This window comes from Anas platyrhynchos, chromosome 22 (assembly GCF_047663525.1).
Source record: "Anas platyrhynchos isolate ZD024472 breed Pekin duck chromosome 22, IASCAAS_PekinDuck_T2T, whole genome shotgun sequence".
Lineage (NCBI taxonomy): Eukaryota > Metazoa > Chordata > Aves > Anseriformes > Anatidae > Anas > Anas platyrhynchos.
In genome coordinates, this window is record NC_092608.1 from 7,501,954 (window position 1) to 7,528,360 (window position 26,407).

The 26,407-nt window shown below is 56.6% G+C and overlaps 3 protein-coding genes across 9 annotated transcripts in view; all 3 read right to left on the minus strand.

Annotated features, from left to right (window-relative positions):
* Window positions 1–54: 54 nt before the first annotated feature.
* On the minus strand, window positions 55–4,247 carry TMEM82 (transmembrane protein 82). Of its 4 annotated transcripts, XM_038166687.2 has the most exons (6): window positions 3,678–4,247; window positions 3,269–3,443; window positions 2,392–2,800; window positions 1,258–1,445; window positions 1,138–1,174; window positions 55–759 (listed from the first exon to the last, which is right to left on the minus strand). In XM_038166687.2, exons 1-5 carry the CDS (start codon window positions 3,902–3,904, stop codon window positions 1,148–1,150), a joined length of 1,026 nt encoding a protein of 341 aa, XP_038022615.2. In that variant the 5' UTR covers window positions 3,905–4,247; the 3' UTR covers window positions 55–759; window positions 1,138–1,147. The 4 variants fall into 4 exon arrangements, with proteins under 4 accessions (XP_038022615.2, XP_038022614.2, XP_027298941.3 ...); XM_038166686.2 differs by lacking the exon at window positions 55–759 and having other exon boundaries at window positions 788–1,174; window positions 3,678–4,246; XM_027443140.3 differs by lacking the exon at window positions 55–759 and having other exon boundaries at window positions 1,152–1,445; window positions 3,678–3,750; window positions 3,826–4,244.
* A 10-nt stretch (window positions 4,248–4,257) lies between these two features.
* On the minus strand, window positions 4,258–6,670 carry SLC25A34 (solute carrier family 25 member 34). Its single transcript, XM_027443139.3, has 5 exons — window positions 6,000–6,670; window positions 5,313–5,378; window positions 4,831–4,983; window positions 4,563–4,697; window positions 4,258–4,480 (listed from the first exon to the last, which is right to left on the minus strand). Exons 1-5 carry the CDS (start codon window positions 6,474–6,476, stop codon window positions 4,298–4,300), a joined length of 1,014 nt encoding a protein of 337 aa, XP_027298940.1. The 5' UTR covers window positions 6,477–6,670; the 3' UTR covers window positions 4,258–4,297.
* Window positions 6,671–7,196: 526 nt separating this feature from the next.
* The window catches only part of PLEKHM2 (pleckstrin homology and RUN domain containing M2), a 30,653-nt gene continuing 11,442 nt past the window's right edge, over window positions 7,197–26,407 (minus strand). Inside the window, exons 2-21 of one of the 4 annotated variants that reach the window (XM_027443120.3) lie at window positions 23,914–24,020; window positions 23,616–23,725; window positions 22,612–22,711; window positions 22,019–22,106; window positions 21,419–21,605; window positions 19,471–19,599; window positions 19,026–19,085; window positions 15,716–15,950; window positions 13,682–14,467; window positions 13,302–13,371; window positions 13,112–13,202; window positions 11,787–11,851; window positions 11,368–11,456; window positions 10,828–10,960; window positions 10,549–10,739; window positions 10,194–10,259; window positions 9,510–9,669; window positions 9,046–9,225; window positions 8,849–8,965; window positions 7,197–8,460 (exon numbers count right to left, since the gene is read on the minus strand). In XM_027443120.3, the coding sequence (XP_027298921.2) occupies window positions 8,323–8,460; window positions 8,849–8,965; window positions 9,046–9,225; window positions 9,510–9,669; window positions 10,194–10,259; window positions 10,549–10,739; window positions 10,828–10,960; window positions 11,368–11,456; window positions 11,787–11,851; window positions 13,112–13,202; window positions 13,302–13,371; window positions 13,682–14,467; window positions 15,716–15,950; window positions 19,026–19,085; window positions 19,471–19,599; window positions 21,419–21,605; window positions 22,019–22,106; window positions 22,612–22,711; window positions 23,616–23,725; window positions 23,914–24,020 (3,102 nt within the window). In that variant the 3' untranslated portion in view covers window positions 7,197–8,322. The remainder of the gene's footprint in view (window positions 8,461–8,848; window positions 8,966–9,045; window positions 9,226–9,509; window positions 9,670–10,193; window positions 10,260–10,548; window positions 10,740–10,827; window positions 10,961–11,367; window positions 11,457–11,786; window positions 11,852–13,111; window positions 13,203–13,301; window positions 13,372–13,681; window positions 14,468–15,715; window positions 15,951–19,025; window positions 19,086–19,470; window positions 19,600–21,418; window positions 21,606–22,018; window positions 22,107–22,611; window positions 22,712–23,615; window positions 23,726–23,913; window positions 24,021–26,407) is intronic. The other 3 variants (XM_038166681.2, XM_027443124.3, XM_038166682.2) reach the window with 3 other exon arrangements.

Below are 26,407 nucleotides of genomic sequence, written 5' to 3' on the forward strand. Positions count from 1 at the left end.
GGAGGCCCCCTACGCCCTGGGGTGGCCCCATAGGGTGTGCCCCCCACCCCGTGAGACCCTAGGGAGCTTCCTGACCCCAAGGGGGCCCCTCAGGTCTCCAGGGGGTCCCTGGGTGCTGGGGGATGACCCCCCACCCCCAGGTTACCCCATGCACTGCCTCCCCTCCCCGATTGTCCCATGCGCCCCCAGGGTGCCCCCATAGAGCCCCGGGACGCCCCACAGCACCCCACGGAGCTCCATGCACCCCCCATACAGCCCCAGGGTGCTTCGTGTGCCCCACAGGGCCCCCAGGTCGCCCCCCCACCCCAACCCTCGCATGCCTCACATGCCCCCACACATCTCCGGGTTGTCCCCATACAGCCCCATGCACCCCCAGGTTGCTCCGTGTGCCCCTGCACAGCTCCAGAATGCCTCCTGTGCCCCCACAGAGCCCCCAGGATGTCCCGTTCCACCCCAAGTACCCCAGGATGCCCCCATACACCCCCCAGAATGCCCCATGCACCCCCAGTGCACCTCCCAGATGCCCCATACAGCCCCAGCCCCTCTGCTGCTGTGCCCCCAGTGCCAGCTCCCGGGGCAGGGGCTTCCCACCCCAAACCCCACACCCCATCTGCACAGGGCCAGGTGCCCCCTGGCATGGCTCAGGTGGCTCAGGGAGGTGGGGACACCCCCTCTGGGCCTCAGTTTCCCTCCACTGGGGCTGTCCCCAAGCCTGTTCCCAGCATGATGGGCCCCCAGCTTGCTCTGCCCAGGCATTTGCTGGAAAAAAAAAAGAAAAAGAAAAAGAAAAAAAAAAAACAAACAACACTTTATTTTCTGTGCTTTATAAAGCCCTGGAGGTTCCCACACCATGGCAGCGTGGCCACGCACCCCCTGAGGACAGGGATATCCGTCAGAATCCCATGTTCTGAGCAGGAGGAGGGAGCCAACCCCCCCCCAGCACCATCACAGCCTTGTGGGGTCGTCCCCAAAAACAGGGGCCGTGTGAGCGTCCCCCCAGCCCCACGTGTCCAACGGGATGGGGTCGAGCGCCTTCCAGGAGCCCTCTTCCCTTGGTCCCCACAGGGGCTCTCCAGCGCAGTGGGGAGAATTTGGGGAGCTGGGTGAAGCCACCCCGCATTTCTCATCCCCACTTACGCCTTTCTTCTCAGGACGATCCCTGCTGGGCGCAATCCTACGGGAGACGAAGGGGAGAGAAGTGGGAAGGCGGGCGCCAGCCCCTCACCGTGGCCTCGGGGCTGAGTCGGGGGCACTCACCTGCCGCCGGCACGCCTCCAGCAGGACGCCGGCACGGAGCAGGCACCAGAGCTCGCCCAGCAGCGAGAGGAGGACGTGCAGGATGTCTGCCCAGCGGCCCACGGTGAGGAGGAGGATGAAGAGGCCGCCCATGCGCACCAGCACCGTCTGGAAGACCGCCTGCCCGCCTCCGCTCGGCCGCTGCTCCTCTGCGGGGACACGGAGTCAGGGTGGCCTCGTCCACAGCAGGAAAGTTCATCCAACATTGGGTTGTCCCCAAAACTTGGGGGACCCAAGTGACCTCCTGGTTGAGTCACCCCCAAATACGGGGTCCTTATTGCAAAGGCATCCCACGTGGAAATGACCTCCCAGTTGGCTTGTTTCCAAAATTTGGGGGGGACCCGAGTGACCTCCTGGTTGGGTCATCTCCAAAATTTGAGGGACCCACGTGACATTCCAATTGGGTTGTCCTCAAAATCTTTGGGGTTCCTATTGCAAAACCACCCCATGGAGAAATGTCCTCCTGGTTGGGTCATCTGCAAAATTTGGGGGAACAAATGACTTCCTGATTGGGTTGTCCCCAAAATATGGGGAGACTCAAATGACCTTCTGGTTGGTCTGTTCCCAAAACCTTAGAGGGAACTGTATGACCTCCAGGTAGCACCATCCACAAAATTTGGGATCCATATTGCAAAGACACCCCATGGGAAAATGATATGTCAATTGGGTCATCCCCAAAATTTGGGGAACCCAAATGACCTCCCAGTTGGATTGTCCCCAGATTCCTTGGGGTCGCTATTGCAAAGCCACTCCATGGGGAATCATCCTCCTAGTTGGGTCATCCCAAAAAAATGGGGGACCCAAATGACCTCCCAGTTGGCTTGTCCCCAGAACTTAGGGTTCCTACTGCAAAGCCTCCCCATAAGGCAATGTCCTTGGTTGGGTCATCCCCAAACTGTTGGGAACCCAAATGATCTCCTTGTTGTGTTGTCCCCAAAACTTGGGCTCTATGTGGCAGAGCTACCCCAAAGGGGAACAACCTGGCTGGTTGATCCCCACAATTCGGGGTCTGTATTGCAAAGCAATGGCCTGAGCCGGGTTGTCCCCAAAATCTGGGTTCCCCCAAAACTCTACGACACGCCGCCCGCCTCTCACCTTGCATGTAGATGACCAGCAGCGTGTAGCAGATGGTGAGCGGCGTCCAGAAGCGGACGGCCTCCGCCGTGGAGAGGAAATCGCGGTTGATGAGCGAGACGGCGGCCAGGTCGGCCACGGTGAAGGTGACGACCAGGGCTCTGCGCAGCAGCCGGGGGATGCGGTGGCCGGCGGTGAGGAGCAGCATGCAGACGCCGCAGTAGCTCTGCCGGCTGTGCAGCTCGTAGAGGCTGCAGGTGTGGAGAGCCAAGCGCCGGGCGTGCACAGCCAGCAGCCCCGCCAAGCCTGCCGCCAGCGCCAGGTTGCTCGTCCCGTGGGGAGCCCCTTCCAGCAGGAAGCTGAGGCCGCAGGACACGCCGCAGCCCAGCGAGTACTGGCACAGCAGGAGGAGCTGGCTGCTGTGGGTGCCCTGCGAGAGCGGGACGGCGCCGTCAGGAGCTGCCCAGGGTGCAAAGCCGCGAGAGAAAGCGCGGGTGCGGAGCCCTGGATGGGCTCCTCCGTGCCGCAGCCCCCACGTTCCCCATGCCTGCAGCCCTCATCCTCCCCATGGGTGTTGCAAAGCAGCAGGAGGATGCGCCACTGCGAAGCCACGTGTGTCCTCCTCCAGCCACATCCCCTGCCCTCCCCACGGGTGTTGTGAAGCAGTGAGGGGCCATGCCCAGCCCCTGCAGCCCCCGTGGGAGTTGCAGAGCAGCAAGGGGCTGCACCATTGCAAAGCCACGCATGGTTTCCTCCCAAATTCAACCTCATCCTCCCCATGGAGGCTGCAAAGCACCAGGGTGCTGTACAGCTTCCTCAGTGCCGCAGGGCGCTGCGAGCAGTGAGGGGCTGTGCGGCTCCCACCCTGCCGTGCCTCAGTTTCCCCGGCCCCACTCACCTTACTGAGGGAGAGGAGGGCGGACACGGCACGCAGGGAGAACTCGAGCACCACCAGCGCGGCCACGCGGGAGCCCACCAGCGCCAAGACGCCCGTCAGCACCAGCACCTGCAGCAGCTCCAGCGCCCGCCGCTGTGCCCCGATTGCTGCCTTCAGCTCCTGCCTTGCCGGGTCACTGGTGACAGCAGGGGGACACCAGGATGGGGTTGCCCACAGCAGGGAGAGGAAGGCGCAGCCCCCAGCATCCCTAGGTCACCTTTTAGCACCCATGGGTGCTTAAAGCAGCTCCTAAGAATGGATCCCAAAAGCAGGTGCCCCAAGAGAAGCCCCAAGAGGAGAAGCCCCAAGAGGAGAAGCCCCAAGAGGAGAAGCCCCAAACCAAATCCCAGGGGGAGGGATGGGAGCTTACTTCAGACACTGGATGTAGAGATAAACCTTCAGGAGGCTGCAGAGCACCGAGACAGCACAGGCACCAACCAGCCCTGTGGGGACAAGCAGCAGGGGGGTCACCGCGTCCCCCCATCCCCGTGGCCCCGTGCCGCCCCGCGGGCTCTCACCTTGCAGCAGCGCATCCAGCAGAGCCCAGCCCCACGCCAGCCCGGGCCACGCCGGCAGCCAGGACCCCAGGGAGAACATTTCTCAGCGCGGAGCAGCCGCGGCGCAGCCAGGCCCTGGCTCAAAGGTCTGCGGGCGGAGGCTCCCTGGGGCTGGTAAATCATTGCCGATGGAGCCGCCACGCTGGGCGCAGCCAGGCTCAGGCAGCACCTCCAGCCCCCATGGAGGGGAAATTTGGGCAGCGGCAAGGTTTGAAATGCAACACGCACATCCTTCCTTGCCACCCCCGGCATTGCCGCTATCCTTCCCGGCCCCGCTTGGTGCATTTGGCCAAACCCTCAGCCTAATCCTGCAGCCCGATGTGCTGAGAAGGCCTCGCACAGGATCCCAGCCCCCAGCCCCAGCCCCCCAAAGACCCTGAAGCTCCACCGAAACAGAAAAAAAAAAAATCCCTTTATTAACCGCCGCCAGCTCCTACGGCCCAGGGGGCGGCTGCTGCTGCACCATCTTCCTGAGCTCGTCCCAAAAGAAGAGGCTGAGCACGGTGTGGGGGCCGAGGCGGAGGTAGACAGCGCCGATGCCCTTGTACAAGCCCAGCAGCCCCTCCTTGCTGGAGATCTGCACAAAGCAGTCCCAAAAACCCCGGTACAGCTTGCCCTGCGGAGAGAGGAGGCGGCTGCAGCTCCTCGCTGGACGCATCCTGGGGTGAAAAAAAGCCAAATTCCCCGCAGGGCCTTACCGCGCCGTCGGCGTCCACAGGCTGGTTGTAGAGACGGGTGCTGACCACGTCGAAAGGCGTCATCGTCACCGCCACAGCCACGCCGCTCACCATGCCCCCCGCCAGCACCGCGGCCCAGCTGCCCTCCCCGAACCACTGCGGGAAGCGGCGGCCGTCAGCCGAGCCAGGCATTTCGGGGACTGGACCCGGTGCATGCCGGATGCTCACCGGTGCTGGATACTGGTGCAGGATCCTGCTGGATACTGGTGCAGGATCGCTGGGTACTCACCTGGTGCTCGCAGACCCAGTCCTTGGCGGAGGCGAAGGTGGCGAGCTGCGCGGCCGAGCCCACGGCCACGCGAGGCACAGCGCCCGACACCCCCCGCCACAGCCCCGCCACGCCGTGCTGCCTGTAGATGCTCTCGAAGGCACCCGAGATGCTCTGGGAAGAGGCAAAATTTGGGGTGAACGGGAAAGGTGATGGCCCCAAACCCCCTTGGCTTTCACCCACAAAGCCACCGCGGGGACCACGCGGGTGGAACTGGGCCTGGTGTCGCTGCACCCCGCAAACGTCACGTGAATTATTTCCGAGCGCCACCGCGCAGCCCGCGCCGTTTATTTATAGCACCCGTGTGGGTCGAGCTGCCAAACAGCAGCTTTAAATAGCCGCTGGCCAAAATAATCCATGTCACCCCCCCACCTCCCTGCTGCTGGTGTGCGCACGGCGGGAGTGCCACCGGTTCGTGTCCCCCTGACCCCGACCCCGCTCACCTCGTGGTTGTGCTGGTGGCCCACGGCCACGGCCGCCAGCGTCTGGGCTTGGAGGTGGGTCTTGACCTGCGGGGACGGTGACACCGGGTGACGGCAGGTGACAAATTTCCCCTCCTCCCCCCTTGCCCCTATGCTAAAACACCAGGAAGGGCTTGGTATCCCTCCCGGGGCTTCAGCATCTTGCTTTAGTGCCAAAAAAGCAGCTTTTAGGGTCAATCTGAGCCCCTCCAGCAGACGTTGTGTGCCCAGATGTATTGGGGGGGGCGCAGAGCTGTGCCCCCCTCCCCAGACTTCGAACCCCGCTTTCCCCTCCCGCCCCAGGGCAAAGGGCCCCGTCGGCACCTGCAGTGCCCTCACCTTTGAGCCGCGACCGCTCTGTGCCCCAAGAGAGGGAGAGACCCCCCAAAAAGGGGGAAAGCACCCACATTTCCTTACAGTGGGTGCTCTGTGCGAGGGTTTCCAGGAGGAGGGGGGGGGGTGACAAACCAAGGGGCTGGGGGCAACCCTTGGATGGGGACAGCGGGGATGCCGAGCACGCACAACGCAGCCCCTGCATTTCGGGGACAAAGCCGAGCCGGGACAAGGACAGGGGGACATGCAGAGCTGGGATGCTCGAGGATCGGGGGGGGGCTCCCCAGCCCTCCAACCCCTCCCCGGGCAGCTCTGCCACCCCCCCGCAGCACTCACCAGGTACGCGGGGCTGCCCACGAAGGCCCCCACAGCCCCCGCCACCGCCCCGGCGACCACGGTGCCACCGGGCCACCCCGTCCAGCCGGCGGCCAGGGCGCAGGAGTAGCAGTAGAAGCGGACTCCGTTCATCAGCCCCTGGTAGAGGAGGCCGGCGGCCAGGCCCTTCTGCAGCCCCCGCAGCCCGTCGGCCCTACAGACGGCCCCCGCCGCCCGCAGCACGCCCCGGTAGGGCCGGGGGTAGGTGCCGGGGGCGCGCAGCTCGCCCTGCAGCTGCAGCCGCGTCTTGACCACCTCCAGCGGGTTGGTGAGCACGCAGGCCATGCAGCCGGCCGCGGCCCCCAGCACCAGGTCGGCAGCCGGAGGAACCCCCCCGGCCGGGGAGCCCTGGGGGCTGGGGGCTCTGTTTTGGGGGGGACAGGGGAATTCGGGCAGGGCGGCGGGGAAGGGGGCGAGGGTGCCGGTGCCCGCCGCCATGCAGCACCTGCCCGCCGCGGGGACGGCGCCAGGCTCCACCTTCCTCGCCCTGCGGGCACCGGGGGGGGGCTTCGAGCACCGCCCCTGGGCGAGCCCCCCCCTCCCGCCTCGGGTCCGCACCCACCCCGCCGCCGCCCCCCGATTTGGGGCCGGGATATAGGGCAGAGGTCAGCCGGGCGCTGCGCCCCCCCCCCGCAGCCAGATCCCCGCTGGGTGCCCTCCCCCCGCGTGACGCGGCGCGAATGGGAGGGAAAAAAAAAAAAAAATCAGCCCAAAACGCCGGGGAATTAAAATTAAGGCCAGGGAGAGGGGGTCCGGGGGCGGCCCCTCGCCTTCCCCCCAGCCGGACGGGCACCGGGGGGGGCACCAGGACGGCCCCGCTGGGGACCGCGGCGGGGGCTCAGGGGCTTCGCCCCCCTCCTGCTGCTGGGACCTGAAATCGGAGCTTTTGGGGCTAAAAGGCTGCAGGGGACACTGCGCCCCGCCCCCCCCCCGCTCCCTGATTTTACAGCCGGGGCTGGGTTTCACCTTGCGGCCAACCAGGGGGTTATTGGGAGGGGGGGGGTGCCTTGGCGCACGGTTAAAGCCGCTGGGGGCTTCCTTGCCATCCTCCTCTTCCTCCTCTCCTGCCGCAGCGCCTCCGGCTCCCTCCATCAAGCCAAAAATCGCCCTTGGAGGAACACGAGGGGACCCCAGGCAGCCACAGGGCGCAGGGCCAGGTCCGAGTTACCAATGAACATTTATTTGGGGAGGGGGACAGGAAGCAGATGTATATACAGATACATTCAGTCACATACGTTTCCTCCCAGAAAAAGGCTTTGTGAACATATATTACATGAGATCTCTGTATTATTGTTTAAAAGCTCAAACGGTGCCCCAGGGGGCTCACTGCAGAGGGCAGGGGGATGGGTCCAGCACAGGGCTGCTGCCTCTGCTCCCTCGGTGGTGGATGAAGCGAGCCAAGAGCCCCAGGCAGGACAACAACAGCCCTTAGGACATTTGAAGAACACGGGACTCGATCCCTTCTCTCCCTCGGCACGTGGGGCCGGCTGGGTTTTGTCCAAGTACATGTCCAAGCCTTGAGCCAGCCTCTGCCATCTCCTAAAACCGCACCGCTCGTAAACAGCCATGATATTCAAAGCCAAACTTTGGGCCCCAATTCCTCTTCCTTTCCCATCGTTCCCTGCCCGCCACCTCAGATCTCAGCCTCAGCACAGTGATGTCTGGATGCACCAGCTCCAGGTGAGATGTTCCCATGCCCGGAGGTGGGCTGGGAAGGAGGAGACGAAGCGGTGCCGTACGTGGTGATTGTATTAGCAAGGAGAAAACATGCACGGTAGTGATTTAGTGTTCCTGTCTCGTCACGTCCGCCACCTACCCTGTTCTAAAATGAACAAAGCCTCGCTGACTGCCACTCCTGCTGCGACAGGTGGGTGCCCAACCCCAGCCCACCCCGCTCCCACCCTGCCCTCCCTACCAGTACGGTATTCCTTGAAAGGCAAATTATTTTGCCCCGTGGCAGACGGATGACGAGCAGGGTGCAGGGTGTACAGGGAAAGAGGCTAAGCTTGGCCTCGGCTCCAGCATGGCGAAGTGTCTGGTCACCACGTGCCTCTCCCTGAGGCGGCACCGCCAACGTGCTGCACGTCCCCGGCTCCAGGCAGAGTGTGGCGGGGATGGGGTGCAGGATCCTCACCTGCAGGCACGTTGCTGGTGGGGACCGAGCGATGGTGGGAGGGTTTGGGGTGCCAGTTGGCCACAGGGCAGATGGTTACAGGCTCCGTGCTGTGCTCGCTCTCTGAAAGCGCCTCAGGGCGTCCCACCAGCTGTCCTGCCCCTGCCAGGGCTAACACCAGGGGTCCCGCTCCGCTCGTCCGCGGCACAGGCTGTCACTGCGCTGCCAGGCGCTGTTGATGAGGCTCTGAGCGTCCTCGCACTTCTTCTTGACAGTGGCATCCAGAATGGCCTTGTGCAGGAGGTCGACCTGAAATGTGCGGAGCAGTCAGGCACGGATAAACCAAAGCTCTTCCCCCTCATTACAAAGCCGCCTCAAAAACAGACATAAAAAGTCATCTGTGTCATGAATACTGGGGACAGAGGGGGACAGGGCCGACCCATCTTCTTTCCCACTTCCTTTGTCAGTGCTGGATGCTCATGGCCTGGCTTGTTGGGGGCCTCCAACATTTCCCCTGCTCTAAATCCCACATCCCATGGTTACACAGACACAGCTTTGTGGTTCTCCTGTCCCTCGCAGGAAGGCTGGGTTTGCTCTGCCTATAGGCAGGGAAAAATTCACCCACACCTTCCTCAGAGCACACGAGCCCCACTTGCCCTGCTGCTGTAGGAAGGGTGTGACAGCCTCGCACACTCACCTGGTAGATGTTCCTCCACGCAGCGTTCAGCGCTGAGAGGAACCTCTCCAGTTCTGTAGTGCAACTAAAATAGAGCACCCAGGGGGGCAGGAACTGCTTGCGGTCCTGAGCAAACTCCTGAACACCGAGAGAGAAACCAGGCGTTACTACCACAGTCCTAGCCCAGCGCAGGGCCAGCCCCTGAGCACCACACTCACCAGGATACAGTACTCCTTGCCGGCCTCTGTGGAGATGGCAGTGATGTCCGTCAGCTCCATGGTGCCCAGCGAGCGGAAGAAGCTTGTCTGGCAGTCCTCGTGGCATGTGAAGGCCTTCTGGTCCGTCAGCACAAGGCAGCAGGGGACACAGGGTGTAGGGGCAACACCCTGGGGGATCACCTGCACAGGGTGGGGAAGGGGAGCTAAAACCTGGCAGGAAGGGGCCCTGTGCCTCTGGTGAGGGAAAGCCCTCCTGGCTCAGGAGAAAACTGCCTCCTCTGGACCCCAAAACATCACTCCCTGGTCCCTTCTGCATCTCCACCCTGGCTGTGCTCAGGCTGAGCTTTGCCATCCTGGGGAACAGGATTCCCGATGATGGGAAGGGCCATGGAGGCTGGGCCCAGAGGGGCTCCGGGTGAAGGAGGGGTCCATCTGCCCACGCCTGCGGCCAATCCCCGGCTCACCCCTTTGGAGACAGCCTGGCAGAAGTACTGCATCCAGTCTGCCATGTCCTCCTCGTTGTCGGCGCTCAGCTCCAGGGAGGGCCGGTCGGTCAGGATCACCTGGAAGGAGTGGGGCCGGTCGGTGGTGTTGGAGCGCCGGCATCCCCCGCACTGCTCACCGCTGGGAGAAAGGACGGAGATCAGCAGGACGGACCAGCCAGCACTATCCTCATAGCAGCCCCTGCCTCCACCCGCCCTCCCGGTGCTGTCTACCACCCCTGTTCTCCGCAGGGGCTGCCTTCCCAGCTGCCACATCCCTTGTGGTTGCTCCAAGGATGGCCTCCATCTCTACACATCGTAGTAGAGTCAGAGCTGAGTTTGGTGCAGGTGTCCCCGTGTAGCTCTTGGAGGAGGATGTCAGCCCTTCAGGGGCCAGCTCCCCAGCAAACAGGCAGCTTGGCACGTAAAAAGCAGGAGGAAATGAGCCCAGCTGCATGCATCAAGCCCAATCCAAGCAGGAATCTGTGTGCATCCAGGAGTGAGCAGGGAGTCCTGCTACCCAGCCCCTGACATGCAAACACCCTGCAGCATGGCCTGTATCACCCTCTGCCCCAAATCACCTCCCTGAACATCCCAAGGAGCTACTGATCCCAGATCCTGCGGAGCCCTGCCGAGCCTGGGCACTACAACCCACCAGCTACTTACCCCATGTTGATGGAGAGCAAAGGTGTGACGTCGGTGCGGTCGGGGTACTGGTACAAGATCCCATTGCTGCCATTTAGGAAGATGAAAGATGGTCACTGGAGGCAGCTCAGCTCTGCTGGTCCCACAGCCACTCCTGCCTAGCCCTCTACACACACAGCCCCACGGGGTCGTGTTCCTGCTGGCAGCAGCCACAATGGGGGGCTTTATCTCAGCCTCCCAGGTGCTGAGATGGGCTCTCTCCTCCTCCCAAGCTGCTCCTGGGCAGCAGGAGTTTGCAGCAACATCAAACGGGTCTAATGTCTTCTCCAATGAGCCCCAACCAACTCCAGCCTCCACCCATGGCCTCGGCACCCACCTGAGCACCACGAAGCAGGTCTTCCACTGCTCTTTGCCCAGGTACGAGGTGCCCGCCTTGTAGTGCAGGATGCCATCCTTCGTGACCGTGTTTTCAGCAGAGGTGTAGCTGTTGGCAGAGGGTCCCAGTGCCTCATCCATGGGGTCCTCCCAGTGAACGAGGCCGTAGAAACGCACCACCACATCGCAGGCCTGCGAGAGACAGGCAGAGATGTGAATGGGAGGGTGTTTAGTGTGACACTGCACCATGGTTGGTGACAGCCGTGACAGCCAAACTCACCTCGCACTTGGACTCCTGGGCCACGAATTTTGCAAGTGCCAGTTTCTCCATGGTGGCATCGGTGAGGATACTGGGGTAGGGGGGCTCTCGGCACCCCTTGATCATGGCTGACTTCAAGGAGACCAGAAAGAACCTGAGAGGGAGACAGATCCCTGATTAGGCCAGGGCAGACAGCCCCTCATCTACTTCACATGCTCGGATGCCGAAGTGGTTTCCCTTTCATGTGGGGCTCTGGTCTTCCAGACCAAAGGGTCTGGAAATCAGCTTACAGACCAAAGACAACGGTGACTGCAAAGTCTGAGCTTCAGGAAGATGGGTGAGACAGCTGGGAGATGGACACCCGTCTCCAACCCAGACCTCAGTATGACCATAAGTCACCTCCCTCAACCAGTAAGGTGAAGAAAGGCTAGTGGCACCAAACCAAACCCCAAATCCCTGCTGGTTGTAGGACATTTATTGTGAGGGGGTGTAATAGGAGTCTCTTGTGCTCCCACGCCCTGGGAGGAAGGTGTCACGGCTCGCCGTGTGGTACCCACTTACTCCGTGAGAGCCACGTCCGCGGTGTCGAGCAGGAACTGCTTCCTCCGATTGGTGCACACCAGGGTCACCGTCTGCTGATCCAGCCCAACCTGTGCCACATACGACCGGTTAAGGAAGCGAGACGGAGGACAAAGGGTAGCGAAGCAGGGCTGAACCTGGCATCCTGGCCCCAGGGAAGGAGGTCAGCAGCTGCTCTGCTGCCCATGCAGAGACACAAACAAGCTGGGCATCCACAGAGGGGGCATGTGATGGGGGAGCACTTTTAGCTCTCTGTATCTCAGGAACTCACTGGCCAAAACACTCCCCATAGGCAGAGAGCCCCACAGAAACACCCCACCATGTTGCTGCTGACATCTCTACAGCCAGAGAGGTGGGCACTGACCCCCTGCTCTCCCCCTGCTTCCCCCCCCAGCACTCACAGAAATGTAGTCGAGCTCATTGTAGGAAACGGCCTCCTCCACCATGTACGGCTTCTCCGCTGCCCCTGGCACAGAGACAAAGAGCAGCATGAATGGGGGCAAAGGAGCCCTGCGCTGCCTGCATCCAGGCCACTGCACAGCAGCAGCAATTGACCTGCAAGCCCAGCCACGTCCCCAGCAGCACAGAGCTGCAGGGCACGCATCCCAGGGCTTCCTGGGGGACAAGTTAAACAGAGCTCCTTGCTGTTACTGCCATTGCTCCTAGGGACATGAGGGAACTGGCAAGGACTGATGAGTTATAGAATGGTTTGGGTTGGAAGGAACCTTAAAGATTCCAACCCTCCATGCCACCTCCCACTAGATCAGGTTGCACAAAGCCCCATCCAACCTGGCCTTGAACACTTCCAGGGATGGGGAATTCACAGCTTCTCTGGACAGCCTATGCCAGTGCCCCACCACCTTCATAGTACAAAATGTCTTCCTCATTTCTAATCTAAATTACCCCTTATCCTATCACCACACCCCTTGACAGTCCCTCCCCAGCTTTCCTGTAGCCCCATTTTGGTACTGACAGGCCATTGTAAAGTCTGCCCAGAGCCTTCTCTTCTCCATGCTGAACCCCAGCTCCCTCAGCCTGTCCTCACAGGAGAGGTGCTCCAGCCCCTTGATCATCTTTGTGGCCTCCTCCGGATCCACTCTAACACATCCATGTCCTTCCTGTGCTGGGGGCTCCAGAGCTGAACGCAGTGCTCCAGGTGGGGTCTCACGAGAGCAGAGCAGAGGGGGACAATCCCCTCCCTCGCCCTGCTGCTTTTGATGCAGCCCAAGGTACGGTTGGCTTTCTGGGCTGCACACACATATTGCTGGCTCCCACTGAAGTTCTTGTCAAGCACCAGCCCCAATCCATTCTGCTCTCAAACCATTCTCTGTCCAGCCTGTATTTATGCTTGGGATTGCCCCAGCCCAGATGCAGGACCTTGTGCTGGCCTTGCTGAACCTCATGAGGCTTGCACAGGCCAATCTCTCCGGCCTGCCCAGGTCCTTCTAGGTGGCATCTCTTCCCTCCAGCATGTGGACTGCACCACACAACTTGGTGCCATCAGAAAACCTGCCATGGGTGCATACTATCCCACTGTCCATGTCACTGACAGAGATATTAAACAGATGTTACGAAGCCCTAATCACTGAGCAAGCCATGAATCAGGCAAGTGAGCCTCGCTCCCTCCAGCCCTCAGTCCCAGGCCTCCCAGGGGTTATGTCCCAGCTAAACTGAGAGTCCTGCAGGCTGCTGTAGCAGCCCCAATGCGTAGAGTCCAGTGGGATACCTTTGCGGATCAGGTACACATAGCAATCTGTCAGCAGGACATAGATCAGCTGCAAGTTCCCCTCCATGTGCCCGGTGCTCATTCGAATCATCTGCGTGGAGAGAGGAGTTCTCAGTACACAGCCAACACAGGCAGAGCAGGCCCTCTGCAGGAGATCGATCAGGGTCCCCCCCAGTTGTGCCCACCTTACCCTGAACAATTGTTCCTCGTTCTCCCGAAAGACATGGATCATCAGCAGGAGCAGATGGTTGTTATCCACCCTGTGAAGAGAGACAGAAGAGGCTGAAGGATGGACACAGATTGTAGGGCTGGGCAGGTCCAGGAAGGGCAAATCCCCTTCCTTAGTGAACTTGTGCATTATTAGGGCACCTGTTGTCCCCTAAGGCCACGACCATCACCTTGTGACCCCTTAAGCATCATCTTTATCCTGAAAAAATATGGGTTTTGCCCTCCCAAACAGAGGGCAAAGAGAAAAGCACCAGCTTGAGCACTGGCAGTTGTTTATGTTTGGAAGACGCACTCTGTGCTCGCATGGACTCCGTACACTGAGCTGAGCAAACCCATCCTCACCTGAACTCTGAGGGGTGAGTCAGCTCTGAAGGGCTGCCCTGACCTTCCTCCACCCCAGAGTCCTCGGCGCTGCTCAGAGAAGGGCTGGGCTGCTCCTTCTTCTGCTCACGGACAGCCTCAGGATTGGTGGGGGCCGTAGGACCACTTTGGGGTTCAACGCTCACCCCTCCAGACTCTTCTACTGCCCCAACTGCTTCTCTCTTTCCGCTTTCTTCTTCTTCAGGAGCCTCAGGGCTACCAGAAACATGTGGCGGTTGGCCAGGCCCTGGAGTGTCATGGTGGCCACCACCTGGTGCAGCAGCGTTTGGACTCTCAACGGTAAAGCGGTAGAAGTCCATGGGGGCTGAAATCCCCTCACTAAAGTCGCCAGAGGACGATCCATCTGGGGTCTCCCCTGGCGTGCCAGTCCGAAAGGACTGCCCGGGAGGCTCGAGGGGGGCGTTCCAGCCGCCCGGGTCCAGCTGCCCATTGAGCCTGTCCATCACCTTGCTCAGCGGCTGCCCCACGCTCTCCATGGACGTGTCCTTCATCTCAGGGATGCGCAAAGCCAGCTGGCTGAGGGCAGAGCGCTCACGACCCTCCTCCTGCCCACCCGGGCTCGGCTCCCCAGCAGGGGCAGCAGGACCGTCATCCCTCTGGGAGTCTTCTCTGTCGCTCAGCCCGTTCACGCCGCTGTCTCCACTGGCCTGCTGCGTGCTGGTCTTGGGCACTGTGGGCACAGGTGTGTTCGTTGGCTCCTCCGGCTTTGCTTTCTTCTTCTTGCCTGTTTTCTTTTTCTTGGCTAACCTGCATGGTGAAAGACCAGCACAAATATCACTTGTCTTTGCCTGCCTAGGCTGTGCAAAACACAAGTAGTGGTCAAGGGTCCTACCCTTTTTCAACAATCTTCCTCTGCAATTTTCCCTATCACAGAGAAACTTTCATATCAAGAACATTGCTCAGTGTGCAGCCACACAGAGCCCCACTGCCTCAGTCTCCATGCCAGCCGTCACAAGGAAGGCAGACACACCACAAGGTATGGAGACAGTTTCCCACCTATTTAAAGAAAGAAGAGAGGCATTCCCTTGCTGGATGCATCTTGGGTTTCCTTTAGCTGCAAAACGCATCACAAGTGGATACGGAGCTGAACTGGTGTGGGGGGAATCACTGAGAACAGGACACTGGGGAGGGACAAGGGTTCTGGAGAAGGACAAGGGTTCTGGAGAAAGAAGAGGATGTGGGAATGCCATGTCCCCAGCTGCCAGAAGAGGGAGATGCAGCCTGCAGCCCGCTGTAAACGAATGGCACACCAGGAAATACTCGGGCCTTCCACAGCACCAAGCTGCTGCCAGGTCACTTCGCACTGCAGCCCTCTTGTTTGGGAAGCAAGCATGGTGTGGCTCCCTTCCCACACGTCTGCCAGAGCACAGGGCGCAATGTAACTCATCTCACAGATGTCTGCTCTGCACATCCCAGGAAAAACAGGCATGAGACCAAAGCACAGGCCTGCTGAGCTGGTTTTGGGGTGCCTCCATCCCCAGGCATAAGCAGACAGAGCCTTGTACTTTTTGTCTAGGTTTAAGGGCTCAGAGGGACCCCTAAGGCTCCCCTCCGCGAGGAGTCAAATACCGGCCAACAGGTCTGTGGACACATCTCCCCCAACAGGTTTAGCCCCAGCTTATTGACAAACAAGAGGAAGGATGGAAGATCTAAGACCCAGAGTTACTGCAAACCTGCCACCCACTGGAGAAAGCTTACAATAAAAGCCCGCAGAGTCCTTTGAGCTCTCTAATACAGACTGTTGGGCAAAGGTGTTTATGCTGAGCCAGTCTGTAGCTCCACGGCCCCAAGCAACCAGCCCTGCTAACACTTACAGAGGACCACCTGGTGTCTAGAATTAAAAACAACAAAAAAAAACCCACTGCCTCCTGATTTTATGAAGGCTGCATAACAGATACTGTCTCTGCTGGGCTAGAAGGGGGTGACACATCACCAGTCCCTAGTGACAGATGACTCTGGAGGGTGTGTTTCTAGGCCAGGCAGCTCTGTCCCCACCTGATGACCTCTAGCTCTGTGCAGCTCTCCGACTGGTCTGTTCCTTCAGGGGTAGCTTCTGCCTTCTCCTGGGAAGCCGTGTGCACTGGGGTGGTCTCAGTGGAGGACAGCGTGTCAGCTTTTTCCTCGTTGAAGGGGTTATAGCGCTGCGTTGGGCTTTTCATGGAGGCCTTGCTGCCATTTGCCTCCGAGGCAGTCGAACGTGGGCAGCTGAGCGTGTCTGTGAGATCTCCATCTGCAAAGACAAGAAGGGAAAAGTGGGATTAGCATCAGCCAGGGCACCCTGTAAGAACTGAGTCATGTCAAATAAAGCAAAGCTGCGTGCTGGGGTCTCAAGGCACCAAGTAGTCTCCCCGCTGCTCCCAGAGGCACCAACCCCAGCACCAGCAGAGCCCCGTTGGCTCCGCTTAGCACTTCAGAGATTGCTGCAGACAGCAGGCTCCTTGCAAGGCAGGACAGAGACCAGGGTACAAAATCATCGCTGCAATTTAGAAAATGCTTGGAAATAACAGCTCGGTCACTCAGGAGCCTGCATCTGGATCAGGAATTAGAGGAAGCATCCCCAGGAAAGAACCAAGGGGTCTTGGGGCCATGGCACTCCTTTGCAAGATGACAGCAGCTAAAGTGCCCAGGGGAAGTTAAGTGGAAATAACTGCACCTACCGTGGTATTGGGCTTGTGTGGTCAAGCTGCCACGACTCCTTATCTCTGCTAACAAGCATGGGGAGCAATGTTGCCATCCCAATGGTCACAGGCACCTCCACCTTGAGTGGAGGCACGGAGATCAGCAGCATGTTACACCAAATGGCTGCACATGCACTGTCAGAAGCCCCCCTTGTTCACCAGAAGTTCCCCAGGGCTGGGATAGCAGGCTCAGCCAGGCAGACAGGGTTCCCCACAGTGCTCAGCACCGCCTTCTTCCCTGCAACTGGGTCCCAGGAAGATGCTTGCTCAGCTGTAAGGGCAGACACGGAGCCAGCCCGTGAAGCAATGGTCCCTACGGCACGCCTGACGGAGCCGGCTGCTTTCCTCTGCTTGCACAACACGGGGACTGGAGCACGGAGAAGGGAACACAGCATTCCCAAGGACAGCAGGCTGCACAGACAGGTTGTAGCACAACCAGCCTGGCCCATGTTAGTCTTCAGAAGTAAAAGAAGCAGCAGAGAAGGGCTACAGCAGTCATGCTCAGCATTATCATCCACAAAGTCAGGGTTAGAGGAAGGTGACCATGCCTTTCTCCTCCCCGACACCGTTCGCTCCCTAAAACAACTAGAAACCTCATGGTATGCAGGGAAACCCCTTCTGAATGAAAACGCCAGGAGACTGATTCAGGGGGTGTAGGTTCTGAGTTAGGAAATTAAGCCTCTAGTAAAAATAAGATCTAATAAAAGCAGTTTTGGGAGGGCCAATTTCCAAATGCTGCTTTGTTCCTGCTGAAATGCCTGTCCTGCAGTACGGAGTGCGTAAACTGTATAAAAGGAAGCAAAGAGGTACATTTTTTAATGACCACATTGAAGGAGAGGGAAAAATAAAACGTTTAGAAGATATTCAGCCCCTTCATTTTCTAGCCTCTAAGAATCTCACTTTGCCTAAACATTGTTGGTTCTGTTAAGACAAAAATATATATATATATATATTTGTCCAAAAGACAGTTTCGCTCCAAATGCTGAAAAACAGGGAACAGGTCAAACTTTCTCATCCCCCTGCTCTGTGTATAAATGGCAAGGAACGCAGCAGGAAGCTCACCTGGGGGGTTAAGACACCAAGTTAGCTGTGGCTGAGGTCTGCTTGGCCTCAACAGCCCTGAGCCTGGAGCAGTGGCAGATTGCACTGGCACCACTTTGCAACCAGGACCTGCATACACCTCCAAAAACTAGAGGGATGTGTCCAATGTCCCCTGGTGGCTCCCAGCCTGCACACAGCACCCACAGTTAGGTCGTTTATTGGGTGTTGCATTTGGAAACATGGTTTGTTCCCTTTAGATGTATGCTCAGGTGTCAGGGACACACTGGACCAGCTATGACCACCGTGACCTACCCAGGTGCTCAGAGACAACCCAAGCCCACTTCTGCCACTCAAGACCCTGCTTGAACAGAGAAACTGGATTTGGAGGAGCTCACCAGTCCTTGTCCCTGCTGCAGGGAGGAGAAGCTGAAGGCAACGTGCCCAGCTCACACTGTACCACAATGACAAAAGTGAGCATCTCTATACGTGGGGTAAGAAAGAAGATGAGAGGAGTGTGTTAGAGCCCAAGAGCCATCTACATGGAATTCAGGCAGAGTATTCCCAAATATTCAGGTAGCACTGGCCAAAGTAATTCTGGCTGCAGCTTTTAGTTACAAAGGACAAAGTGTGAGTGTATTTGCTCCAGGGGTAAAACAGAGAGATTTCCTACTCCTGTGAAGCATAAAGGATACACAGGGGGTCTATGGACTGCATGTGGAGCAAGGAGAACAAACTCCTCTAAAATGGGTGTATGCTCTTGAGCATGAAGGCCATAAATAGCTGACATGTTGGTGTAAAAAGTACTAAAAAAGGAAAAAACAAACAAACAAACCAAAAAATAGTAACCCAAACTGAGCCCAGCCATGTAGTGCATGGTATGGCTTCAAGAGAGATGTTGTGACACAGGGCATAGGGTCCAAGGAAAACAAAACGTCCCAGATTAATCTCCACACAAGGCCCAAAAATAAAGTAGACAGGATTAGTTCATCCGTTTTCCAGGACTTTCAGGAAATCAATGAACATGGATCAGTTTTTCAATCAGCACCTTGTGTGTGCTGATCTGGTGTCAGATCAGCTGAGCACTGTCACACGTTTCAGATGGCCGCTGATCCATCTGAATGGATCATGCCAGCTCCAAAGAAGAGGCGATTTTGCAACTTTTCTTTTGTAATGTGGTGTAAGGCTCCTCTACCAACACAGGCCATAACGCACCGAGCAGGCAGAGCACTACACTTGAAACTTCAGCCTCACATCTGCTGCGCAGAGCGCAAGGGCAAAAGACATCTAGAAGACACAGAGGCATAGTCAGAGGCAGGAAAACACCCCTCTGCTCCAGGACATATGGCCAGGTGAACATGTCCGGATACACAAGGAGCTGGGGAAAGCTCTGCGCATGGTCTCACAGGAGATGAAACACAATTGCCCCCCCCCGAAGGATCTTTTCTATTTCCTTCTGCTGCTACTGAATTCCATCGAGATGTGGTGTGTGTTTGTTAAAGAAGTGAAGAGGGGAGCATGCAGCAAGCTTCAGGTGGCAGCAATGCAGAGAGAAAAATAAAATGTTTTAACACATGAGTATGTCCCACCTTCCCAGTCTCTGCTGGGCATGGACTGCATTGCTGGAATGACATCTCCAAAATCATAATCTACAAAAATGAGGGATAAAACTCAGGATTAGAAATACAAGTAGTAGGGAGGGAGGGGGACAGAGGAGAGTGTAAAAGGGATTTGGGGAGGGAGATGGGAAGGGAGAGAAACAAAATAATCTTCCACTGGTATCTGAAACGCATGAGAACATAGTAGGGGAACACAAATGCAAATGGAAACCAGCTGCACTAGCAGTTGTTACTGCTGGATGCATTGCAGGAGCTAGGATGTGACCAGCAAAGGATGAAGGCCCCAGCAGGAGAGCTGCTGGAAAGCTAAAACAAAGAAATGGTGGGTGTCACAGGGCTTGCATTCTTAGCCAGGGATCCCCTTCAGGAAGCAATTTCAGTGCTCTGTGCCTCAGTTTCCCCACTTCACACTTACCTCCCACAGATACCGTGTTGTTTGACTCATTAATGTTTGCAAAGCCAGGGGTCTGATTAAAGGGCAAAGCTTGTCCTCTGATCCTAAACTCCCCAACTCCACCTACATTCCCAGGGAAGGGAGATGCTCCTGTTGAAACGACGAGCAGTGAAATGGTTAATGAAGTTAAATGGGATCAGAACACCACAAAGATGAAAGGGGCTGCTCAAACAGAGACAGACACTGGACCCCCAACCCGCTCCCTACTGGAGGACCAGCAGCACTGCCTTCTCCCTGGGGTTCTCACACATCCACCTCCCTGGTCTCACAATAAGGAACTGCATTTCTACACCAGCACCAAACCACTCTCCTCATGGGGAAACTGAGGCACAGATCACAGCTACTGCCTGGACACACAGAATGGCTTGTGATGAGGCCAAAGCCAAAACCTAGCTCCAAGATCTCCTGGACCTCCACTCCAAACCCCACCTGAGCACCAAGCTTCCATTCACCAAGTGTGTTGGTGAATGTAGCCAGATCTTTTGACACCCCTTGCCCAATCAGTTAGGAGGTGCATTGGCACCAAGACATGTTCTGCCAAGGGAGAAACAGGAGTACAAGACAGGGGGTGCAGTACGCAGTGAAATATGAATGCTGCTTTTTCCCAGCCTCTGGGGATAAAGGAGCTTCCTCCCATGACTTTTACTGCTAGGTTTCTTCTACTGTCTCCAACTTACCTGGGGTGCTACCAACAGGCTGGTCATGCGTGGCAGGGGATTTGAGGGTTGTTTGGGAAGGACAGCTACACAGGACTTTGATACAAAAGTGCTATGCAATGCTTCAGGGAAGGGTGCTGGCTTGTGCACCCTGGCAAGCCAAGAGGCCTCGCTGCTTTCTCTTTGAAAGCAAACCCTTTCACACATGCAGCACATGTGCAGACACCACAGAAAAGCCCAAAGCAGTGCCATACTTCAAAGTCCTTGGCTAAAATGATGCTAACACCCATCCCGGCATCTTGCTTCCTGGGCTGTTCCTCCTCTGGACCGCAGTCCTTGCACATAAAAGGCAGCTGGCAGACCCTTGTCTCAGAGGGAACCTGACTGTAGGTGGATGCAGTCCTGAATTCACTGCACCCCATCTATTCCAGAATCTCCTGATCCTGCTTTCCTCAAACTGGCATCAAAAAGGGAACCAGGTCAATGTATTCTGGATTAGGAACAACAGTGGCTGAAATGTTCCTTTGTGAACATGTTTCATGTAGCATAAGAGTTGCCTGTTCCAGCCTGAAGTGGGCTGAGGAGGTAGGCACAAGGCACATGTTTCCTCAGTTCATCAGGAACAACCCCCAACATGGCCAAGCCCTCTGTGATACACATAAGGGTGCGAGCATCACAACTCATCAGCCTGCTCAAGGTAAGATACCTAAAGAGAAAAAAAACAGCATCTCTGAGACCACTGGCTGCTTTTCCCTCAGACATGGAGAGAAGACTTTGGAAACTACTCTCTATATCCTCCAAATTATTTGTGTCTCTCAACTGCAAAACAAGCAGTTAGAAAAGGTCCTCTGCAGCCGTGCATACCGAACTGTTAATGGTCAGAAATGGGCACAGTTTTCACCCCATGGGGAGATTTCACCAGTTCTTACAGAAACACACCCTTGTATGGAACTGCAGCCTCAGGTAACTAGCATGGGAAGTTTGCCCCTCCCAGCTGGAGGCAACATGTGTCTGCAGCTTACATCCCAGCACAGCACTGCCCCCACATTTCCTGTGGCTGTACCTCCTAATGCAAGATGGGGGAGGCTCACAGCCTGATTTCTGGGGCTCTTTGGTCTCTTCCAGCCCATCATTTGCTACATCATTTGGTAGCTTGTCTGGTCCAGCAGCTCAGCTGATGGCAGTGAGGGAACACACAGCCCTGACAAAAACAGGAGGCCAGTGCCTTGCCTCTGCTCTCTCAGACCACTTACCTTCACTGGAGGGAGCGATGGCGCTGTCGTCCCATTCCAGGTTGGTGGAGGTGACAGAGTTGAAGGAGTTGAGAGACAGGCTGTCCGAGCCGTGCACGGAACTGGGCAGGCGGTCCTCGAAGTCTAAAAGGTACTGAGGCTTGTAGTAATCTGGCATGTACGGGGCCAGATCCAGGTAAGGAGCATCCTGCAGAGGAGAGCGTGGAGTGAGTCAGGATCTGAGTCACCGCACACAGCCAACTGCACAGACGAAATGATGGCACTGCCTTGAATGGCTTCTGACCGTCCGTTTCTGCCTCTTTCACAGGAAACCTGACAGTTCCCTCCTCTTTCACTGTGACACCGAGGGTCAGCCAGTAGCCTTGTGTGCACCTCTATTTACCTAGAGGGATGCCAGCACTTCGTACCACACTTGCAAATGTGACTCCCCTCTACCCCTGTCAATCTGGGAACATCACATTTTCAACAAGAGGACTGCCAGCGAAAAAGTGCCTTGGACCAGGCAGTGGGATGTGTGACAGCCAGGACCCCTCACCCCACTCAACACACCCGCTGCCCCCAGAGGCACAGCAGGCAGACAGGTAACACGCTGCCCCTCACCAGATCCAGGTCAAAGCGGATGAACTCCAGCCCAGACACCAGCGTTAAGAACAAGGTCAAGTGATCGTGACTGCAAACCAGGGCATTCCTGCAACACGGATAAAACAGAAGAGCTTTAGAGCTGTGGAAAAGAGAAAAAACAACTTCTGTTTTCTTAATTTTGGTGACATGTCCCTGAGCTACACTGTGAGCAGCCCCAGAGCTGTAGGCTGTCTGCTTGCCACCTTTCTAAGAGCAACGGCTGAGCTTAAGGCTCTGAGAGCACACAAGCATCTACTACACACTGTCCCCAAGTCACTCTAGAGCCAGATTTTCAGGTGTCTACTAGAGCTGGGTCGAGAGCTTCTTGGAAGGCATGGAAGAGTATAAAGAATATGCCTGGGATTGGGAATAAAAGCAGTAAATATAAGAGAGCCTGGAAGCATCTCTTCTAGGACAGTGCCTCCACATCAGGGATCCTTGCATTAAGCACACAACACCTCTGCAAATGATCAGACCCTGACCAACGTCTCGCTCCCACACTGGCATTTCTTGCTTCTGACAAGGAGGGATGCCAACAAGAGCCCCAAAAAAGAATGAGCAAGCATACTCACTTGACGTAGTATTTATGCAGCAGGCTTAGGTTCTCCTGGAACAGCCTCAAATAACTCTCCAATGAGTTTTCGTTGAGGGCTAGGTACAGCCACGCCCGGCCTGTGAACAAAGCGGAAGAGGGATTGAACTGCAGGGAAGTGCCTGAGAAGCAAAGCAAGCCTGGAAATAATCACAGATCTGTTAAAATACATGAGATTGTTCATTCACATTCATATCATTTGAGGGGAGCAACTGGCTGTTGGGAAAATCTGTGGGAAGAATGCCAGAGGGAGATGAATGGACAGATTCATGACTGCAGTAGAAAGAAGAATAAGAGTGTGCATGGCAGCCAGTAGAGAAGAGGACACAACTACACCCCTATAGCGTGATGGGGCCCTGCTGGGAATTCCAGCAGGATCACCAGCCAGGAGAGACGGAGGGAGAATCGCTCTGAATCATCACAGGTGCAATTTGAGGTATTACATAAAGGCTGGAGCAGAGAGGTGATGGCGGAGGCTGTGCTCAGCTCTGCTCTCACCGGTACAGGACGTGGGAGATGAAGGGTGTTGGGAGAATCAGGCAGAGAGGAGGTCTCTGGGCACCGACCGTCCTGTGGCCTTGATGGTCCCAAACATCTGCTACAGAGATCTTGCAGCAAGGGAGAAGCAGCATCAGGCAAACGACAGCTAGAGTGAGACATTCTGGGGCAAGAGAGGTGATGTCTCCTATCTGCCATAAACCCTTCTTGAGAGCACAGCGCAGCAGATTGCTTTGGTTTCGTGGCAGCAGAAGCAGTCTGACCTAGAGACAAGGCTGCGATATTTCTAGAGCCATAATGCAGGACAGCAGCATTCCCACCTGCTGGGCCTGAGCAAGGTGAGCTGGACTCAGCCCTAAGCTGCCTGCTAGCCCCCTGGTCCTCAGCCCTTGTGCATGAGCCACTACAACCTTCCCAGGCTGCCTGCTGGATGTTCCCAGGCTGAAGTTTGCCCTCAGAGGCAGGGCAGTGTCTGCAAACACTCACTGCGTCCCAGGTTGGTGGCCACGTGTTGAAGCACTTCTATCTGTTTGATGGCTTCGCGGCGGGTGAAGTGCACGACCAGCACCCAGTAGCCCGAGGAAAGATCTTGCAGTCTGGAAGAAGAGAAGGGCCCAGAAAAGGTTAAGTGAGGGCTTTCTTATCCCCATCCCAATTGCTGCCTAGATAGCTTCCCCATGCTGAGACGAGCCCCTGCAACATGCTATGTGCATGTCCACAGGCAAAGCAGAGTGAAAAGCATCTAAGCACGTGCAGGAAACCCAAAGGCAGGCTCAACACTTACCCGTAGAGCAGAGCATGGTCCAGATGTTCACAGAGCCGCTGCAGGACCTTGTCGTGGTTTCTGATGGCTGGCGTCTCATCTTCACAGGCAGCAAAGTAGCTCTGCAGCTGCAAAGAAGAGAGACAACGGATGAAACACCCCAACAGAGGAGACAGTTGGATATGCTGACACTCACATACAGCATTAATATTTTTTCCCCCTCTCTTAGCTTGCAGTAACCTCGATGCAGGTTACTTACAGGGTGCAGCAGTTGGTTTTAAAAGTACCCTAAGGTACCCTAAAGTACCCTAAGGTGAGACCCTCCCAGGTCTCAGGGTCCTGCCATGGGAAACCCTGGGCTAGGAGAAACCTTGCTTCCAGGTGCAAAAGTTGATCTGAGTCCAGCAGAAGGAGGGGAGGACAGGTTGCTGCTGTCACATCACCCATGGGCAGTTCTTACCAAATAAAGTCTGCTTTGTTCTTCCCAGATAATCACAGTGGACCTAAGTGATCCAGCAGCGAGTCTGCAATCAGCAGGACAAAGCTGGCAAGAAGTAACACAGCACCTGCCTGTTTCACCCGCTGCTGCACACGTGCTGTGTGCCATATCTGGGTGACACCCCGTGCAATTCCAGCATCCCGGGAAGAGACCAAGGTTTTCTTGTCACAGACGGCTTCAGTAACCGCTGCGATGCTGAGGATCGATGCCAGGCAGCCAAGAGCTGCCCCGGTCCTCCCAGAGTGTCAGGGGCAGGCTGCAAGGGACTGCCTGGCTGCATGGCACTGGGGACACGGAGGGAGTGGAGGCAGAGCCTGAGCTTGGGCAGTGTGGATGAAGACAAAGGGACAAAGGCAGCCTGATTCACCCTGATCCCTCTGTGTGGCATCACCACGAGGCACGACATCATCTGGTTGCTGCTTTCTCAAAAATCTGGGTGGCTCGACTCATCTCCAGTTAACCCACCCACAGCTGCAAGGGGCTGGCAAAGCCAGCTCTGAGCTCTGTGCTGGCCATGCACTGCGCTGACAACAGTCCCAGAGGATTGATGCGGCAAAAACTACTTTTTGTTTTTGCAAAATCAGCCACTAGAAATCCCCTTACACACATATTCCTTCCCAGCCTTCTCCTGCCCCTAGAGCTTAGAGATGTATTTAGGTCCCTGTCTCAGACACGCCTGGCATTCAGGCAGAGAACGAATGAGTTACTCACCCAGGACGAAGCCTCAGCTGCACAGGCCACGTTTATTTGCTCTGGTTGGCAGTGGTTCAGCTGAGCCATGACAACTCATCACCTACACACACCTCATTTTGGCACCTGATACCTTTTTGCCAGGCCTCACCATGTTAGATTCAAAGAAATAAAAATATGCACATAAGAACATGTTTAGAGGTGTCCTTTCCAAGTCATGGGTTTCTATCAAGAAAACCGCGCTGCTCCAACAAGCTGGAAACTGCCTTGTTTTTGTAACACCTGCATCATCTGCTTCCCAGCACGGTTCTCTGGCTTCTTGCAGCAAGGGGTTTTGACGGGGACCCCAGCACAACACCCATGTGCTCACGATTTTCTCCAGAAATACACAGGACAGAGCCTTCCTGCCCTGATCTGAACAGAAGACAGCTTGTGCCTCATCCATGAGAAGCAGCGACCATGACCATATCACCCATTGCTTGGTGGTGATTCAGCCCATCTGCAGCTCCCACATCACCAAAGTGAGCCCTGTTCTGCCAGTTCCCAGCAACCCTTCAGTACTCCAGCAAGAGCAGGTGAGATACTGCAGGCTCCATATAGAGACAAAACCAAAGTTTATGTTCTATAAAACTGGATGGGGTTGTGCTTGTCAAGTCTGACTTGTCCCCAGAAACCAGAAACTGGTTTATCCTCCTGAATTACTGCTACAGCCAGAGCAGCTCTTTCAGAAAATCATCCAGTCCTGATGTGAAATTTACCAAGGGGCTAGCGAAAACCCTCACAGCACCTGGGGAACTGTTCCAACAGCACTGCTAAAAATATGAATATATCAGGCTGGGAGCGGGGTGAAGCTAAAAGATCTTTAATCTCTGTGGAGGAAGGCAGCTCTTAGGTAAGACGGGAGAGCCAGGCGTGTTCCTGCACGGAGCTGGTCCCAGCCCTGACGTGGGAAAGAACTGCTGAGCTGGAAGAATCACAGCCAGATTCCCTCATCCGATCACAGCACAATTCATCTGTCCCAGTCCCACCAAGAAGATAAATGCCCTGGGGAACACAAAGCGCGATAATGGTTTGCATGCAGAGCCACCCGTAGGTGCGCAGACTTTCACTACACCCAGGCGAGAGCCAATGCATTCTAGCTCAGCAGCTCTTCAGCTCTTCCACATTTTTGAAGAAGCTGCCTCAGAAGATTTACAGTATTAGTAGGCAGCCCAGGTCCGAGCAAGGAGGAGAATGCCCTGAAATCCCACTATTCCAGAACTATTTCAGGAGCTATCCACAATCAGCAGTTTTAAGCACATTCCTTCCCACAGCAAGGACACTTGA